The sequence below is a fragment of the Monodelphis domestica genome, chromosome 3 (genome assembly GCF_027887165.1).
Source record: "Monodelphis domestica isolate mMonDom1 chromosome 3, mMonDom1.pri, whole genome shotgun sequence".
Lineage (NCBI taxonomy): Eukaryota > Metazoa > Chordata > Mammalia > Didelphimorphia > Didelphidae > Monodelphis > Monodelphis domestica.
The window spans coordinates 389,956,449-389,977,098 of NC_077229.1; the positions used below are offsets into that span (position 1 = coordinate 389,956,449).

A 20,650-nucleotide genomic window follows, 5' to 3' on the forward strand; every position below is an offset into this window, starting at 1 on the left:
AAAAGTTATCAATCAGTCTCTGCCTAGACTTCCAAGGAGGGAGAATCCACCCCTTTCTAAGCTGCCAATTCCAGTTTGGGATAGTTTTAATTGCTGGGTATATTTGTCTGACATTGAGCCTAAATTTTTCTCTATAAAATCCCCCATTCTTGGTTTCTTCCTATAGGGTCAAATAGAATAAGTTTAATGCCTCTTCTATGTAAGTTATCCAAATATTTGAAGATAGCTATCATGTCCCTCTCCCACTTTTCAGTTGTGTCTGACTCTGTAAAAGTTAAATCTCAATAATAAAATATTATATTTTTGGAGATATATATTTTTGGAGATTTATTAATGATCATTAGAAATCAAGGAATAAAGAAGAAACAAAATAAAGGCCACATGCCCATGGCTGATTAGCCCATTTAAAATCACCATGCTTAGCTTACCAGCACCACCATTGTGAAATTTAGATTACTCCACCCTACTTAGATCTTACTTTATGGAGATGAAGTTATAATCTCCTGATTGAACAATGAAGGTACTTAGTTCTTACTGTATAGTGAAGCTAGAACTTTAAGCTAAGTCTATTTTAAGATCTTAATACAAAAAAGTGTTAAATAAATATAAATGGTAAATTAATCAAAAAAGGTTAAGTATCTAACAAAAGGTGAACTTAACAAAGAAGTGTTAAGTAGCTCAAAAGATATAATCTAATCAAAGAAGATGAGAACTAAAGAATGGGCAGTCCTGGATAAAAGCCTCTGATATGATTAATAGATGTGAAAATTTAGAGGAGGGGACACAAGAGTAAAAGGTCTATATATTTCACATCACTTCCTCTCTCCAGGACCTTTGGCGGAAGAGAGGTGGCTGGTGGCAGTGTGCTGGGCCTTTCAGCATCTTAGCATGGCTACAGCTATTGTCTAGTTCTGTGAATTTTAAAATCTCCATCTTGCTTGGTCTAGCACCCAAAATTGTGCACACCCACACTCCACGGGCATGTGCTAGTCAATGACAAATCAGATATAACTAACTGCCCACCTGGGCTGTCCTAAGCCAAGCTTGAGTCACCCTTGGCACTTGTGAGGCATAGAAAGTGAAGTAGGGAACAGCCTCTGGAATTTGCTCACTTCCTGTGGACAGGGCTAGGCACCAGTTCGTGCTAGGAACTTGAGCAGGGAGGAGGCCCACAGACAGCTTTCCTTCAGATCGGTCACATGAGTCAAGGATTGATTCTCCTTTTTATCTTGGCCTTCGGGCCTAAACTCCCTCTGGCTCTGCCAGAAGGTTGAGTTAAATCAGTAGTGGACTTGTGCTCAGCCTTCTTTTCCATACCCATACATGAGAACTCCAGGCATATTTTTGCCTTCACCTGGAATGGCTCCCAATTCTCTTGGTCCAAATTGCCCCAGGGTTATGTAGAGAGCTCGAGCTTATTGGCACAAATTTTGAGCCAAGATACAGATAATATAAAATTTAAAAACAGCAAATTAGTAAAATGTGCAGATGATCTACTCTTGGCTTCCATGGATGCAGAAGCATGTCAGGAAGATAGTAAACACCTTCTTTTGGAATTGCATAAAAGAGGACATAAAATCTCGAAGGATAAAGTTCAGTGGTGTCTCCCCAAAGTATAATACTTGGGGTTCATTCTGACAGCTGGTGCCCATTCTATTTCACCCAAGTGAATTGAGAATATTCAAAAATTGAGTGCTTCTACCACTAAAGAACAGTTAAGAGCAATTCTGGGAGCAACAGTTTTTCAGACAATGGATTCCTTGCTATGGGGAAATTACTAAACCCCTTATAGTACTAACAAAGGATTTGGTTCCTGAACCCCTCAAATTGGAGCCTGAACACCTGTCAGCTCTATCAGAGCTAAAAAAGGCTATCCTGTCTGCCCCTGCTCTAGGCATCCCAGATTACGACAAGCCATTTACTTTATATGTACATGAGCAAAGAGGAGTAGCTTCAGGTGTTTTAACTCAGACTTTGGGGACTTCTCAGCACCCAGTGGCTTATTATTCAGCCCAGCTGGACCCAATAGCTTCAGGAGCACCACCATGCCTTAGAAGTGCGGCTGCTACTGCTTTACTAGTGACAAAAACCGTTGACCTAGTATTAGGATGCCCACTAACAATTATTTGCCCACATGAGGTAGAAGCATTATTGCTAAGACAGAGAACACAGGCATTTTCTGATCAGCGAATTACAAGGTATGAAATAACCTTGCTAAACAATGAAAATGTTACTCTGAAATGCTGTACAACCCTTAATCCTGCCACCTTGCTTCCAGATTTACCAACTTCAGGAAAACCATTACACAGTTGTGAAACACTAGTGTCCATGGCAGAAAAGCCTCACGATGATCTCTTGGACACTCCCTTAAAAAACTCAGACCTAATCTTATTTACTGATGGTTCTTTTATGAAGGATGGCATATGATACAGTGGAGCTGCTTTAGTCACAGAATTTGCCACTGAGTGGTTGGCTTCACTGCCCTCTAACATTAGTGCTCAAGGGGCAGAACTCATAGCTTTGAAACATGCCTGTATAATTGCCAAGGGCAAAAAGGCAACAATTTATACGGATTCTAGATATACTTTTGGCATTTGTCACTCAATCGGGATGCTATGGCTCCAGAGAGGATTTTTAACCTCAGCTGGAAAATCCATAGCTAATGCTGAAATTATTAATGAAGTCCTTTCTGCTTTTCAGCTGCCTGAAGCCCTAGCTATAGTTCATTGCTCTGCCCATACAGGTGCCATTGACCTTGTCTCTAGGGGAAATGACCGAGCAAATGCTGCTGCAAAGGTAGCAGCCATAGAAGGGCCTGAATTACTTTTAACATTAACAACCACTGATGACTTAAATTTATCACTTTCCTATAATAAAAAGGAAGTGGAAAAATGGAAACAAAAATTCAAAGCAAAACACATCAATGGAGTATGGGTGTCACCTGAAGCAAAATTCCTGCTCCCTAGAAGTTTCTATCACCAAATTTGCCAATCTGTTCATAATAATGGCCACATTGGTACCCAGGGCATTGTGGACTCTGTTAAAAGAGTGTGGATAGCTCCTGGTATAACTACCATAGCCTTTAAAGTGTGTTCAGCCTGCTCTACCTGCCAGGCATAAAACCAACATGCCTTTTGTGGAAAAGCCTTTGGTGGGCATCCTCTGGCTTACACACCTTTTGAGCACCTGCAGATAGATTTCATAACGATGCCAAAGGCTGGACAATATAAATTTTGTCTGGTCATAGTAGACCAACTGACCAGATGGCCAGAAGCATTTTCTACAGCCCGAGCCAGAGCAGCTTTTGTTGCTAAGGTGCTTTTAAAAGAAATTATTCCTCCCTTTGGCCTGTCAGCACATATTGATTCTGATAGGGGAAGTCATTTTACTGATTCTGTTCTACATCAAATATATTCTTGCTTGGGGATAATTCCAAAATTCCATGTTCCCTATCATCCCCAGAGTTCAGGCCAAGTTGTGAGGATGAACAAAGAACTTAAAACTATGACTGGAAAATTATGCACTGAGACCCATTTAAAATCGTCTGAAATTTTCCCTCTGGCCCTATTTTATCTTAGAAGCAGGCCTAGAGGAGACTTACATATCTCACCATTTGAGATGCTTTTTGGACATCCGCCTATACAGGCTAAGCCTTTCTCCCCGGCTTATACATCACTATTAGGGGGAGATACTACTATTGCTTCCTATAAACAGGAATTACAGCACAAACTGCGTGAATTACATGAATCCAGAGCTGCAGTACAAGCCGGACCACTAGACTTCTCACTTCATGACCTGAACCCAGAAGACAACGTGTATATAAAGAACTTCCAGCATACAAGGGCAACCCAGCCTTCCTGGGAAGGACCATTCCAAATATTGTTAACTACTCCAACATCTATTAAGGTTGGAGAAAAGGACTCTTGGATTCATTGCTCACATGTAAAGAAAGCATCTTCTATTGAGACTGATTGACTGTATCCTATATATGCATTGGGGATAACTACCCATTGACAAGAGGAACTGTTTTGTTTTTAACACATTGAATTACTGAATTTATTTTTTTCTTTTTCTCTTTTCCTTATTTTATTATTTTCTTTTATTAAAATATTTTTCCCTTTTCTTATTTCTATGTACTTAAGGTACATACAATCAATATCAGTTTTTATTCTACAATAATATTAGTTTAAATATACATACTTGTGTAACAGTTAAAATTTAGGAATATGGGGAGATTGAAGCAGATAGAAATTAGTTTCTCTCTGTAAGGAGTATTATTTTTTTTAGAGGTTTATTGAAGATTAAGGATTAAAGAAAAGACAGGATAAGAAAAACGTGCCTAGGCCAGAGGCCTAGACAAGACCTCACCTACATTATGGAAAGAGCCACGTCTGCCCCCAAACGGAAGTGCAAAAGAGAGAGAGCTCAAAAGCCTTTGCTACCAGCTTAAATCCTTTCTTGATCTCGGCCCACCTCAGAATTCCCGTGAGATTAGAAAGTATTTTGGGGAAGTGGAGCAAGGGCTTGTGGGGATTGAAGTTCAGAGTTCAAATCTCAATTTTACATTTGCTATATTATTAATACATACCCACAAAGCTTTAGACTATGGGAACCTGACATTTGTTGATAATTGTTGTGGGACTATGATTAATGTTTGTGTCCGATTCTAGGAATGGGATCAAAAAAGGAGCACAGAGATAACCTGGATAATGCCAAAAGAGCTCACAGGTCTAAAAATCAAAAACCAATCCAGGTAGGATTGATGCACTTCTAAGCCAATATTAAGGACTTGAACCTAGTTTGAGACTCAGGGTTGCGACACTTGACATACGTTAAGATGTAGGCCTTTCTTGTATCCACACTCTTCGTCAAAATACCTACAGACAAGTACCAAAGATTGGCTATCATCCTGACTCCCTCCATTCCTGATAATGAAGGTAAAATCATATGAGGGAATGACACTTCCCTATAAAAATAAAAACCGGTCCTTTTTTTTTTTCTCTCCTATAGTATGGCAACTTCCTGTACCCTTGGCTGCAAATGGGTGAGTGAAATTTACTGCATTCTGTCCTACAGACTTGGACCCTAATAAAGGGGCCTGTGAAAAAATTTATTCTTGTTTTCTCAAAATTTTGTATACATAGATTTTTGATATTTTGATACTGATTTTGAATTCTTTTATGTATGTGTGTGTGTGTGTGTGTATGGGATTATATTTTTTCCCTTTTTTACTTTTTTGTTTTGTTTTGTTTTCATTTTTGGTTTTGTTTTCCTTTTGAATTAACTCACACACCCCCACAACTAAACCTTGCATCCTCAGCTGGACTCGGTGTTTTTTCAACACTTTCTTCAGGGGGGATTGTATTTTCATAAAATCCAAGATTTAAATTTTGTTCAAGATAGATCTTCAGAGAATGAACTGTTTGCAGAAAGATATCTAAACGCTTTCACTACAGGAAGATCCAGAATGAACCTTGGGGTGAGGTTGATTGAACATTTTTTTGAATGTGTACTCTTATGCCAAAGGGGACTGCCCCCTAAATGGCTTTTGTCAATGCGCTCTCTCTCTCTCTCTCTCTCTCTCTCTCTCTCTCTCTCTCTCTTTCCCCTAATCTACAACTATTGTAGTTTTCCTCTTAGTGGGTAAAATTTTGTATACACTTGCAGTTAGAATTTTTCAGGGTGCAAGATACTTATGTTTAGTGATCAATTGGGGAGACTAGTCCCCCAATCATCATCAGGGGGGATTGAGAATTTTTAAAATCTCCATCTTGCTTGGTCTAGCACCCAAAATTGTACACACCCACACTCCACGGGCATGTGCTAGTCAATGACAAATCAGAAATAACTAACTGTCCACCTGGGCTGTCCTAAGCCAAGCTTGAGTCACCCTTGGCACTTGTGAGGCATAGGAAGTGAAGTAGGGAACAGCCTCTGGAATTTGCTCACTTCCTGTGGACAGGGCTAGGTGCCAGTTCGTGCTAGGAACTTGAGCAGGGAGGAGGCCCACAGATAGAATTCCTTCAGATTGGTCACGTGAGTCAGGGACTGATTCTCCTTTCTATCTTGGCCTTTGGGCCTAAACTCCCTCTGGCTCTGCCAGAAGGTTGAGTTAAACCCTTTTCCTTTTTCTCCTCTCTCCTCTCCCTCTCCTTTCTTACTCCAGTTGTGATTAAACCACCATAAACTTCATTCTGACTTGAGTGTTTCATTTTAGGAATTTCGTAAGTAAATTCCTTGGTGACCATAAATAATATTATACCGATCTTTAAGGTGATTTTCCGAACCACAGTTCAGTGGTGAGTTTCTGGCTGAGTTTTTTCCATCTTTACTTTCCAAACTTTTTTTCTCTTAGAATCCTCTAATCTCCTTCAGAGATCTAGTGGTGGAGATCTGAACTCGCCCTGGCACAGGCCAGGCAGGAGAAATCTTATACCCTCTTCCCTCTTTCTCCTTAAATCCTTCCCTCTATATTAATTAAAATTACCGTAATTTCCAGACTGACTTGGGTATTTCATTTGGAATATTCTTCCCTGGTGGCCAATTAATTTAGATTGTAAGTCACAACCCTTAAATTATCTCTACACCATGAAGGCTGCAGACCCAAGAGGACTGCCCACTTGCTAATATCCTCTGTCTATAGGAAGTATGTAATGACAGGAAGTCATTGGGCTCCTGGGAAATGTAGTTCTTTTTTTTAGGGTAACAGATTTTCAATTATACAACTCTGTGATCTTATTTGGGGTTTCCTTAGCAAACACATTGGAGTGGTTTGCCATTTCCTTCTCCAGTCTTCTATACTCTAGGCCCATGTTGACAAACCCATGGCACATGTGCCAAAGCAAGGTGCTCCCTTCCTCCTCTCCACCAGAGCTTGAGGACATTTCTCACATCACCTGCCACTTTGCCCAGCAATCCAATGGGAGTGCTTCCTCCCTCCCCTGTCTGGAGAAAGGCAGGGGTCTTATATGTGACATGAGGATTGCAGTTTGGGCACTTAAGTCTCCAAAAGGTTCACCATCACTGTACTAGGCTAAATATGCCTATGGGTAGCTAGGTAGCAAATGGATACAGCACAAGGCATAAGTCAGAAAAAAAGTTCAATTGTGGCTTCCCTGAGCATTTAACCCTCTTTTGCTCAGTTTCCTCATCAGAAAAAGTAAATGGCAAAACACTCAAATATCTTTGCCAGAAAAACCCCAGATAGGGTCATAAAGTCAGACATGACAGAAACAGCTGAATAATATATGCCTAGTTCTTTCAACTCATTCTCACATGGCATGGAATAAAAAATCTTTATCATTTGGGCAGTCTTCCCTTGTATAGTGTTATATTTATTACTCCTCTTAAGTCACAGTGCCTGGAACACAATCACAAGATGAGATCTGCTAAAAGCAGGGTATGGTGAGTCGGCTGCGGGAAGGGTAGGTGGAGGGGAGAGAAATAGTCAGTATTGTAACCAAAAAAATTAAATTAAATTAAATTTTTTAAAAAAGGGTATGGTGGCACCATTATCATCTCCTTATTCATTGAAGCAATGACTCTTATAAATACAACCCAAGAACATGCTCGTTTATTTTGGCTTCCACTTCACATTGCTGACTCATTGAGCTTGAAATCCACTATAATCCTCAGATGTTTTTCAGAACAATACCTTGTGCCATTTGATTTTTTGTATGCAAGTGGAAGATTTTACATTTATCCCTACTGAATTGCTGAATTTCATCTTATTAGACTCAGCCTAATGCTGTATTGCTTATAAAGATCCTTTTGGCTCTGTCATGCACTGTTAGCTACTCTTCTCAGCTCTGCATTATCTGTAAATTGGATGAACACACCATCTCTCTTTAGTCCTATTATCACTTGAAGGAATGTAATTGGTTATGGGTAAGTCATCTCGAGACATACTGGTCAGGAAATGGCTAAATATTTGTGGAAATGAATGTAATGGAATATTACTATACTGTAAGAAATGACATATGATGAATGCAGAAATGCACAGAAAAGTTTACACTATGATGCAACTATGAAGTAATAGTGAAGTAAACAAAGTCAAGAAAACAATAAACACCAAAAAACGACCAACTTGGCAAAGTTGCAAAGTTCAGTGAGGCTCAACACCAAATGATGAAAGTGGGGGGACCAAAGTAACAAAGAATCCAGGGGCTGTGATTTTCACTGATGAAGTATCTACACCCATGAATTATTACAGATTTCTTTAAATGCTTATATGATATATATATAGATATACATATAAAAATCATATAAACCTTAAAGTGCTATAAAAATGTAAATTATTAATAAAGATATAAAAATTAATGTTTGGTACCACTAATAAGCATACCAGAAGGTTATCAAAAGCAACCAGTGTTCAGAATAGTCAATAAGTGAGTTTCAAATCAAAATTCTGAATTCACCACTATTTGTTATATTTAAGGATAAGAAGTATTGCTCTACTATATTAATACAGACAATTCACATGGTTCAATTTATTTTTATTATAAAAAACAACAAAGAACATATACATGTACAGGCATTTTAAGAAATGATGAATACAAGACAAATCAGAACCATGGTGAGTTATTAAACCCCTTTTCTATGTACAAACACTAAAATTCCCAAAGTGGAACATCATCAAATGTGAAACACATTATAGCATTATACTGTACATACAAAACATACACAGAGATCTGTTGGTTATCTCTGAATCTTTTATATACATGTAATTGATACATAAAACTGCATTTAGAGCTTAGTTTTTACTTCTCAGATGCCCTTTTCCTGCTACAATAGGATGAAATCAAACAGTTTTACTGAAGTTTACAAATAAGGAGATAATAAGTTAAAATGAATTTCTGGCAAGGGCCCTATCTTTTATTCTCTCCAGAAGCCCACTAAAAACAAAAAACACAGTTTTGTAGCCCATCCATAGGCTTAGTAACGGAAGACTTTGCTATCCAAGTCTTTTTCAGCTATACAATTTTCTAGTCTTGAGTGCATAGTCCAGAAACTGTTACGGTTCAAGAACCAATAGCATTTTTATTTTCTTAGATTAAATTTAAAATGCCACATATATATTTTTTAAAAGCCAACACTAAAAAAGATACTTTCTGCAGCAAAAAGGGCAAGGTTCAAGTTTTTGTTATCTGATCATAATACAATATTTCAACCCATCATCATTTAAAACATGTCAGGCTAATATGAAATGTATATTTGATAATATGACAATTTTGTGAAGGACAAGCCTTCCAGAATAAAGTCATTCCTACTTTTTCCTTTTTGCCTAAAACAATAAGGAATGCCTCTGTCTTTTGCCTGGCTTTGATGTTGGTATTGCTGTCATCATTTCTGAACTGTATCAACTGACTCTTCTGATAAAGACAAAAAGGCACTTGGACAGATGCAGTGTCTTTCTCCCCAGGAGTTTAGCTGAGTTCTCCTGCACACAACAAGTTGACTTCAGCTAAGCAGCTCATAACAGCAGATGGGATGTTCTTTGTGGTCACTCTTGTCCAATTTTCTAGTACCTTGGACACTTCTGCAGGATTGCTGGGACTCAGATCACAAAGAGCATATACAGCTGCTAACTGAATACCCCAGGGTACATCTGGAAAGAATTTAAGTTCATCATTATCATTTAAACTCTAGAAGAATATCTTTTTGAGAATTTACATATGCCAGCATAAAATTTAGATACCATGAAATAAAATTTCTTTCATGAAAGATAATTAATTAAAATGCCCAAGAGAATAAAATGAATCAAAACCAATGAAAGCAGAGAAAGCTATTGTAGCCCTACAACAGTGATGGTGCATCTTTTAGAGACCATGTGGCAACCCCCCTCCCCCGACTGGGTGAATCCCCTCCTTTTTCTGTGTTTGGGGGCAGGCTGGGCTCCCAGCTGACCTAAGCACAGGGAGATGCTACCTCCTGCTGCCACAGGGACAAATTGCTGTATCTAGCCACTCTGGGGGCTGAGTAATGGGGCTGCTGTCAGGCTTCTCTCAGTTGGAGAGGGCTAGGGCTGGGGTGAGGAAGAGGCAGCTTCTTATTACAACATGGCATGCATGTTCTTGTCGAGTCAATTCAAATGCAGCCCCAGGTGGCCTCTGTCTGGCTCTGTTGCAGAGATGTAACCTCAGCAACTTTTAGACTGTTTTCCATCATGCTGGGAATGGGGCTGCCTATTGGGCTATAAACCACATGGGGGTGGGAACAGGGGGTGGAGGGCATGTAGTTAGCTTTTGGGGATGGGGGTGAGTCACCTCCCAGACTGGACACTGGCGGGGAAGGAAGGAAGAAAGCAGAGTTCTTTTAGGTGGTGGGGCCAGGCTTGGTGGTAGGAGAGGAGGACCGCACCCCCAACCCCTTGCAGCCCCTCATCCCAGTCAGGGGAGGGCGAAAGGGAGAGGAGTGGCCCAAGCACTCCCTCAGGAGAGGGAAGAAGCACAGAGAGGTGGGGAGTAGCTCCGCTGTGGACAATGTGAGTGCCTATAGAGTGCTTTGTGTGCTGTTTGGCACACGTGCCATAAGTTTGCCATCATGACCCTGGATGGTATGGCAAAAACAGAACTATTTTGGTACAGTGGTTAAAAAATACTGGCTTTGTAGTCAGGGTACCCAGACCACTAACATACTGTGATTTAGGGCACTTATCTTTCACATTTTTTTTCTTGCAAAAGAAAGGAAATTAGATCATCTCTAAGGGTCTTTGCTATTATCTTATGACTTGTCTATACACTACTAGGACGATTAAGTCTTAGATCAGGGGAAAGAAACTAGTATCTATTAAATGCCTATTTACATGTCAGGAACCATGCTAAGTGCTTTATAAACTGAGATGAACAATATCTTGAAAAGAATCAGCTAGAGGGATCTGTAAAGATATAGAAAACACCATCACACTACATCTAAACTCTTAATACAATAATTTGACCATGACTCATATCTGAGATAATCATTATTTCATAGGGAGGGAGCTACCATTTAATATGTTTGAGGACTGGATTCCACTGAGCTCCAAATTTGTGTTATGGTGTGAAGTTCTGTGTACTCTTTAAGGCCCCAATTTATCCACATTCAAAATAGATCATTTTACTGGCCTTACAGAATAAGTGAAAGGATTACTTTGAACTTTTCCTATGAAAAACACGATGTAATACAAAATTATAATGAAGGACATGAGCAGAAAAAAAAATTATATTTATAAAGGCTCTGTGAAGTGTAGGAAAACCTTTGATAGATTAGGATTCGAATTCCCTTTTATAACATCTCAATGCTTAGAGAACAGGAAGAACGTAGTTTAATACTATGGCTTCTTAGAAAACAAAAATATATTACTTTAAAAAAACTTATGTGGGGGCAGCTGGGTTGCTCAGTGAATTAAGAGTCAGGCCCAGAGATGAGAGATGAGAGGTCCGGGGTTCAAATCTGGCCTCAGACACTTCTCAGCTGTGTGATCCTGGACAAGTCACTAAACCACCCCCTCTCCCCATTGCCTAGCCCTTACCACTCTTCTGCCTTGGAAACAATACACAGTATTGATTCCAGACGGGTGGGGTGGGGTGGGGAGGGTGTAAGGGTTAAAAAAAAAAAAACCTTATGTAGTGGTCTTGTTCTTCCAACTTAATTTCTCTTCTCAAAAGAATTAAGACAAGGTTAAGAAATGATTTAAGATATTTTCTTAATGATTAAGAAATATGGTTAAATGATCATTTTTATAAAATTGTTTTTACCTTCTTCATTTGAATGTTGTATGAACATACAAATCACAGAACTGATATTTTTCACAGCAGAAGAAAATCCTTCCTTCAAACCTAGTTGGCCTAAACGACCTGTAAGAAAATAGTTAACATATATAAGATATCTTTGGTTAAATGTTAACTACTTTCAATAAGAATTTACAAAGAATCCCTTCACTTCTTTTTCCACCACTCTCCAAGTCTTTCCCTAAAGTATCAGCAAATAACAGTAAACAAACTAAAATTACTACATCCACTGTTGCATTTACAGTATATGGGTCAACTTTCTGTAAGGGAAAAAAAAATCAGTTGGAAGACAGGTAAAAATAATGCATCTATTTTATGTCCCCCTTCTATTCCATTCCAATAGCTTCTCCTTAAATCATTCATGACTACCTTACAGACAAACCCAATGGTCTTATTTTTTGGTCTTCTTCCACCTTTACATGTTAGGCATATGACAATGTGAACCACACTTCTTCCAAGATATCATTCCTCAGACTGCTTCCCTCCTTGGTTTCCTTTTATATCACTTCCTACTGCCATTATTCCTTTATGAGAATACATCCTATCCTTGATTTCTCTCTTCTGACTGGTTTCTTTACCATGAACTCATTCATTCCTACAATTTCAATTATCACCCCAATGTAGTTAAGTTCCAAATATCTACCCACCATGTCTCTTCACAACTTTAGATTTTCCTACTGTTTGTAGATATCTTTCTAGATGACCTGCCTGCACCTCAAAAACACTTGTTTTCTCCTCCAAAAATCTGTCCCCCTCATTTCTCCTATTTCTCTTGATCCTCCTAGTAACCTCTTTATTAAGAGTTGTCATATTTTAATTTATATTTGTTATTGTTACAGTTAATGCCATCCCTCATGCCTGTTGTTTTAAAATACTTCTTTCTTCAGTGTCCAGCTTGGGTGTCATTTTGACCAATGCTAAAAAAAATGACTTATATTCCTTAGGGTAGAGAAAAATGTGTTTGTAGATAGGCCAAAGCCTACTTTTTGTTCATTTTAATAGTATAAAAATAATCCAAATTGCAGACTTATAAAGATGCATGCATTTTGACATTTACTGCTTTGTCAATTGAGTATTTATTATGTGCCAGACTGATTTAAAGGTGCAAATACAAAAAGAGTAATTTCATTGATCTTATCCTACAATTTGCTGCTTGGTTTATTCAGACTATTTTTGCTTTATTTTAGGTTGACTTCAAAGGGGTCCCAATATCAGGGTAGAAGTAGATTTGTTTCCTCAACTTTAGCAAATATTTCTATATTGGAAACTCTTCAGTTCTTTTAAGTGAGGATCCACAGACACAAATCAGACTTTCATTTTTAAAAATCCCTTCCCTGATTTCTTGCTGTACTTATGGTCAATAACACATAGCTTGTAATATTTATAACATCTTGTATTGCCCTCTGTTTTGTCTGTATCATTCTTTTAGTATAGAACATCTTATATTTCTGATTAAACTAAAATAGACTTTCCCCCTAGACTAGAAAGTATACTTTCCTCATCTTTGACTACTGAAGTATTTATTTTCACTTAAAGCACAGCAAACAACCCCTTCATGAAATCTTTGATGATCATCTGATGAACATATCCCAAACAGAAATCATAAGATTTCCCATCAAATCCACTCTGTTTTAGCTCTATTCTAGTTACTCATCCTGAATTCCTTACTCTCCTGAATATTGAACCAGTTGCCAAAATCTTATCATTTCTGCCTCTACAAAATCTTTCTCATTGCTCTCCTCTTCAATCATACAGGCAGCACTCTAGTTCTCATCACTTTTTATCTGATCTATTATAATGGCATCTTAATTAGTCTCCCTTCCCATATAGTAGCCAACCAAATGATTTTCCTAAACACAGATCTGATCATGCTATTCTTCCATCCTTATTGAAAAACTCCAACGGTTTCCTATTTCCTCTAGGATCAGTATACATGCCTCTTTTTTGGCACTTAATGCTATTATTAGATGGAATTAGACTATTAAATTATCCTTATGGATATTCATCATGGTACCTAGGAAAAAGGATCAAATAAATGTCCAATTAAAATTCAAAATGTATAAATTTCAGATTAATGGATATACAGGAAGTTTAAATTGGAAGGTATTCTATCCCACAACTTGAAAAATAAATTTTAGGCACTGCTAACTACATAAAAGGCTTATGTACTTAAAGAATAAAATGATCTGTCTTCTTTTCTACTCCAATATGAGAGCAAAGAGATCAAGTATAAAACAAAGTGAATTAAGGCATAATTATGAGTTTGCAAGTTTTCCAAGACAGTGTAGGATCAGAGGAAAATGGTTACCTCTTTTCCATTTGTGAATGCTTGATGGAAGAGGCAGGATTTCATAAGCTGTTTGAATGAAGGAAGCAAAAGAAATGAGTAATTGTGAAATGAGGTAGCTCTGAGCATATGATGTAATATAAAGTAAGGCTCAGAAATAAGATGAAATTACTGGATGAAGAATACAAATGCACCTGTGCTAAATAAAATGAAGGAAAGAGAAGTCAGAAAAGAAAGTGAGTTAGTCTAAAATATTGAACCAAAGATAAAGCTCTTTAAAAATTGGCTTGGTTGGATTTTATATGAGGTAAAACAAAATTTTTAAGGAGAAAAGCACAGTAAAAGTGACAAGTAGATCATAACCTTGGAAACAACAAATAGAAAGGGCTAGTGGATACTAGGGCAGGAAAAGGATTTGGTAAGGAGTTGATAATCAGCCTATAAGAATCAGTCCTTAACCACAAATTTATGATTCAGTCAAATGAATATTTATGAATGCATAAGTTAACAATGATGGTTGAAAAAATTCATTCTAATATATCTGCAGTTTGATCTAACCTAATAACATGAAGTTGAATAAAAGATAAGCTTTTTTCCACACTGGTTTTTTTTAAAGACATTTTCCTCTATCCCAAAAGTATTTTATTCTTTTTTAGCAAAGCAGTATGAGATAAAAATTCAAAGCATACAGATGAAAAATGTATTTGTTAAGCTGTGTCTTCTAAAGCAATTTTTACTGTACAGGGATGTGTCTCCATTTTCTTTTTGTCCCCAGTGATTAATGGCTGTTTAGGTTATATTTTTTTATTTTAACTAAATTACGAGTTTTTTAAAATCAAGAGTCCTGGTTTTTCCATATTTCTTTTGTACCATAAGGTCTCCCATAGTATTAGATACACAAGGAGGCATTCAATAAATACCCTCTTAATAAAATCCTTTAAAAATTTCATTCATTCTTCATTATGTTGTGTCTACTATTCAATTACATAATATTGGAGACATAAATTCTATTTGCTGCTTTGCTGGATTAGGTCTTCACCATCCCTTATTATATCTCTAAAACTGAGATTCAAATCTCAAGGAAAGAATTTCACAAATTGGCCTTCTAATTGATATTAAAACTAAAATGTTCATTAAGAAAATCCCATATAATAATCTTGGGAAGCAATTAATAGTAAAGTGAACTTGATTGCTATTCCACTTAACTGTGGAAAAATTCAGAATTACTTTTCAGGCATATTGTTTTTTAAAAAAAAAAAACCCTAAATCTGGATTCTACCACTGAAAACCTCTTTATTGTATGATTAGAAAAATTTTCAGCCATTCAATAAGAATTTATCAAGCATCATGTGAACTTCCAATTGTCAAGATGGCAGAGTAAGAAATACTCAGAGATTGTCAATTACTCTCCAGGTAATCACAGAAGAACAAAACATCTCAAAATGAATCCTGGAATGGTAGAACCAACAGAAGAAGGGGCAAAGTGGTACTCTGGCCCAGAACAATGTTGAGTGACAGTAGGGTGGACACATCTCCCTGGAGTAGGAGGAGAGGACATGGAGTAAGTCTCGGCAAAACTCAGACATGACACAGAGCAAGTGGCAAGGGAAACAGTATAGTTGGCTTGGTTTGGCCTCAGCAGGAGAAAAGTAGAAACCAAACAGAATAGGTAATAGTGGGAGGAACATGCCCCTGCATAGTTTAGCCACTAACAGAGGTTGGGAATAACTCAATGCAGGCAGCAGTGGGAGAAACTCAGTCTAACAAGATCTAGTCTCAGTGGGACTGGGCAGAACACAACCTGGCCCAGAGCAAACCACATTTGAACTGAACAGTTACAAATCTCCCCACAGCAGCCAACTAGGTCACTTTTGCATAGCGCTAAATCTGGGACTGAGACAGCTGAGCAGACCCCCAGGCCCTGGAACAAATCACAGTACAGGTTTTGGACAATACTCCCTCCACCCCAAGAACAGAATTAAACTTCAGCATATAGACAAAAAAAAATCCCAAAATAAGTGTAAGATAAAAAGCCCAGTGCTGGAAAACGATTTCCACAATGGAGATACAAACTCAGAAGACAGTGATACAGAAATGAAAATATGAGATGCCTAAAATGAACACCTGGAAGAGCTCCACAAAAGGATCAAAAAAAAAAAAATAGACTTTGAAGTAAAATTAGAAAAGAAAATAACAGAAAAAAAATCAACATCTTAGAACAAAAGCCAACAAATAAACAGTTCTAAAAAAGAAAATATGATACCTTAAATAGGAAAATACCTCCCCTAAATAAGGAAGTATAAAACATCAAAGAAGAAAATGGCTCCTTAAAAAATTAGAATTGGTCAAATGGAAGCTAATGACTCTATAACACAAAAGGGAAAATGAAACAAATTCATAAAAATGAATAAAAGGAAGAAAATTTGAAAGCTTTCATTGGAAAAACAACTGATCTTGGACTTATTAAAAACAAAACACTGGTATAGAAGGAAATAGGGAAAGAAGAAAGGGCAGGGCTAGGTGTGGAAATCAAAATATTGGGAAATACACAGCTGGTAATCATAACTCTAAATGTGAATGGAATGAACTCACCCATAAAACACAAGCAAATAGCAGAGTGGATTAGAAACCAAAAATATGTTGTTTATAAGAAACACGTGAAGAAGATAGACACACAGAGAGTAAAGGTAAGAGGATAGAGCAGAATCTATTGGGCATCAACTGAGAAAAAGAAGGAGGGAGTTACCATCATCATATCTGACAAAGCCCAAGTAAAAATAGATCTAGTCAAAAGAGATAGGGAAGGTAATTACTATACTAATAAAAGGCAGTATAGACAATGAGAAAATATCAGTACTCAACATGTATGCACCAAATGGTAGAGCATCCAAATTTCTAAAGGAGAAACTAGTGGAGCTCAAGGATGAAATAGATAGAAAAACTGTACTAGTGGGAGACCTGAACCTTCCTCTATCAGAACCAGATAAATCAAACCAAAAAATAAATAAGAAAGAGGTAAGTGAATGAAATCTTAGAAAAATTAGTTAGTAGATATGTGGAGAAAAATAAATAGGGACAAAAAGGAATGCACCTTCTTTTCAGCACCACATGGTACATTCACAAAAATTGATCATGTACTAGGGCATAAAAACATTCATCATCATCATCAAACATCAAAAAACAAGTGCAAAGGAGCAGAAATAATAAACACAACCTTTTCAGAGCACAACACAATGAAAATAATAATTAGTAAGGGTACATGGAGAGACAAATAAAAAATTAATTGGAAATTAAATAATGATTCTCCAAAATTGGTTAAAGAACAAATCATAGAGACAATTATTAATTTCATTGAAAAAAATGATGATGCAACATCTTTTCAAAATCTATGGGATGCAGCCAAAGAGGTACTTAGGTGGAAATTTATATCCTTGAGTTCATATATTAACAAATTAGGGAGGGCAGAAAGAGGTCAATGAATTGGGCATACAAATTAAAAAACTAGAAAGTGAACAAATTAGAAATCCTCAGATGAAAACTGAATTAGAGATCCTAAAAATTAAAGGAGAAATCAAATAAAATTGAAAGTCAAAGGACTATTGATTTAATAAATAAGACTAGAAGTTGGTACTTTGAATAAACAAATAAAATAGACAAATTACTGGTCAATATAATTTTAAATTAACAATATCAAAGATGGGAAAGAGAGACCTCACCTCTAATGAAGAAGAAATTAAGGCAATCATTAAAAACTATTATGCCCAATTATATGGCAATCTAGGTGATATGGATGAATATTTACAAAAATATAAATTGCCTAGATTAACAGAAGAAGAAATTGAATACCTAAATAACCTCATATCAGAAAAAGAAATTGAACAAGCCACCAAAGAAGTCCCTAAGAAAAAATCCCCAGGACCAGATGGATTCACAAATGAATTCTATTAAACATCACAAAGAACAACTAAGCCCAATATTATACAAACTATCTGACAGAATAAGCAAAGAAGGAATTCTACCAAATTCCTTTTATAACATAAATAGGGTACCAATTCCAAAGCCAGGCAGGTTAAAAACAACTGACCTGGGAAACAGTTCCAGCAGGGATAATCTTAAGAATCATTGTACTGCCTAAAATCCATGATTAAAAAAAGAAAGAAAGAAAAGAAAAAAGAATCTGGACATGATAGTGCAAGAAATTATGGGAGAAAATTGTGCTGATGTTCTTGACAAGAGGAGAAAACAAAAATTGAAAGAATCCACTGACACTGAAAGAATCCTGAAAGAAATCCCAAATTTAAAAATCTAAGGACTATTACTATGACCAAGTTCCAGGACTCCAAAGCCACAGAGAAATTAATACAAACAGCGAGGGAAAAATCCAATTCAAATATTGTGGAACCACAATCAGGATTACACAGGACTCAGCAGTTTCTTCATTAGGAAAAGGATCTAGGACTAAAACAAAATATCGCCTACCCTGAAAAACTAAGCATAATATTCTAGGAGAAGAAATAGATATTTGATGAAACTAAGGATTTCCAGGCATTCCTGTTGAACTGACAAGTTAAAAATAAAATTCAATGATAAATTTGATACTCAAAAGAAGCATAAAAAGGTAAACAGTGTAAAATTTAAATTTATATCAATAACTTCAAGTATCATATTTTATAAGATTTATTAGTAATCACATGAAGTAGAAGAAATAAAGAACAAAAGTATAAAACCTAAGTATGCCCACATGAATAAACTTTCCTGCCAATCTTCACCCCCCCCTCCCCCCCCCCCCCCCCCCCCCGTTTCCACAGTCAGGAAGAAAAAAGCACAAGGGGCAGGGTTTAGTGCCTAATGTGAAAAGGAAAATGGAAAGCTGGGAAAAAGAGTTCTGGGGAAAAGATTCTAATTACACAACAGAAAAAAAACTCAAAAGGAATTAATGGGGTTAAACTAATCACATCACTACTACACTACTAAACTATACATCACATCACATGGGAAAGTGATAATTAGGATATTTAAGATTTCTCACGGTGTAAGCGATCCCTAAAGTACTTAATATATTCAAGGTAATCAGGGGAAACAATGGGGTTGAACTGATTACTAGTAAGAATGTGATAACTAAGATGTTCCACATAACCCTGATATTTGAAATATCTAAAGGTACCTAAATAACTTAGGATACTTAAGGTACTGAAGATACTTAAGAGCTTTATCACTATCAGGGCTATGAATAGAAGTCATATATAGAAAGAGAAGCAGGAAGTAAATTGAATATGAAGGGATGATATCCTCCTCCCTCCTAAATTTCAAGGGACAAGAAAGAGGAATACAATGGTAAAAGAAAAAGAGAGAAAGAAAAGGAGGAAGCAGACAGGAATCAATACAATGGAAGGAAAGATAGGATGGTAGGCAATGCTTGAAATTTATTCTCATTGGAACTGGCCCGAGGTGGGAACAAAAAAAGAAAAGGGGATACAGATAAAGGGAATGGGGAATTCTTCTGCAGGTAGACAGAAGCAGTATATCTGTAAACAGGGCAAGGCTACAAGGAGAGAAAGAGGAGGATAAAAAGGATAAAAATAAGAATGAGAGAAAAACATAGTAATCATAACTGAATGTGAACAGGATGAACTCTCCGATAAAACAGAAGAGGATGACAGAGTGGATTAAAAGTCAGAATCCCACAATATGTTGTCTACAAGAAACACCTTTATAGGAGGGACACACAGAGTAAAGATAAAGAGCTAGAAAAGAACCTACTATGCCTCAGCCAAAGTTAAAAAGAGAGACATAGCAATTATGATCTCCAACTGATTGTAATGGAATATTATTGAACCATAAGAAATAAACAAGATGATCACAGAAAAAAAAAACCTGGAAAGACTTATATGAAGTGATGCAAAGTGAAGTGACCAGAAGCAGAGAAATGTTGTACACAGTAACAGAAATAAACTATAATATCAACTGTGAAGGACTTAAATATTATCAGCAATGTAAGAATCCAGGACAACTCCAAGGGATCTTGAAGAAAAAAAATCTATCCACTGCTATGGAAGGAACTGACAAAAGTCTGAAAGCAGCTTGGTACATGCCATTCTTCACTTCTCTAGTATGATAGGTGTCTTCTTTGTCAACATGATGAACATGGAAATGTGTAGTACTAGATAATACCATGTGTACCATTCATGTAATATTACCTTGTTTCTTGGGGAAAAGGAAGGGGTAGGAGGGAGAGAACATGGACCCAAGAATGTCAGAAAACAATTACTGAAAATTGAACAGGTAATCTGGAAAAAAAAATGAAAAACTTTAAAAAAAGTGACTTTGGTCAAAGTGACTTCAGAGATCAAATCTGGTTGAATAATGAGGAAATAAGACCGATTAAAGAGGTATCAAAGCAAGTCAGTCAACAGGAAATGAAAGCAATAAGGGCTGATGATTTTTTCAAGCAATTTAGATAAGAGAAAGAGAGACATTTTCTAGATATTCTCTTTACTCTAAAGTGATAAGAGTTTGAACTATCCTGATGGCTTTGTGAAAGTAGTTCTTTCTTCAAACCCAACTCAATCTTACTTTTCTAGTCTAAAATTACTCC

General features: G+C 36.8%; 1 protein-coding gene across 2 annotated transcripts in view; it reads right to left on the reverse strand.

Annotated features, from left to right (window-relative positions):
- Positions 1 to 8,478: 8,478 nt before the first annotated feature.
- The window catches only part of ICE1 (interactor of little elongation complex ELL subunit 1), an 87,060-nt gene continuing 74,888 nt past the window's right edge, over positions 8,479 to 20,650 (reverse strand). Inside the window, exons 19-21 of one of the 2 annotated variants that reach the window (XM_056824316.1) lie at positions 14,077 to 14,124; positions 11,736 to 11,834; positions 8,479 to 9,607 (exon numbers count right to left, since the gene is read on the reverse strand). In XM_056824316.1, coding sequence (XP_056680294.1) covers positions 9,426 to 9,607; positions 11,736 to 11,834; positions 14,077 to 14,124 — 329 coding nt within the window. In that variant the 3' untranslated portion in view covers positions 8,479 to 9,425. The remainder of the gene's footprint in view (positions 9,608 to 11,735; positions 11,835 to 14,076; positions 14,125 to 20,650) is intronic. The other variant, XM_056824317.1, reaches the window with a different exon arrangement.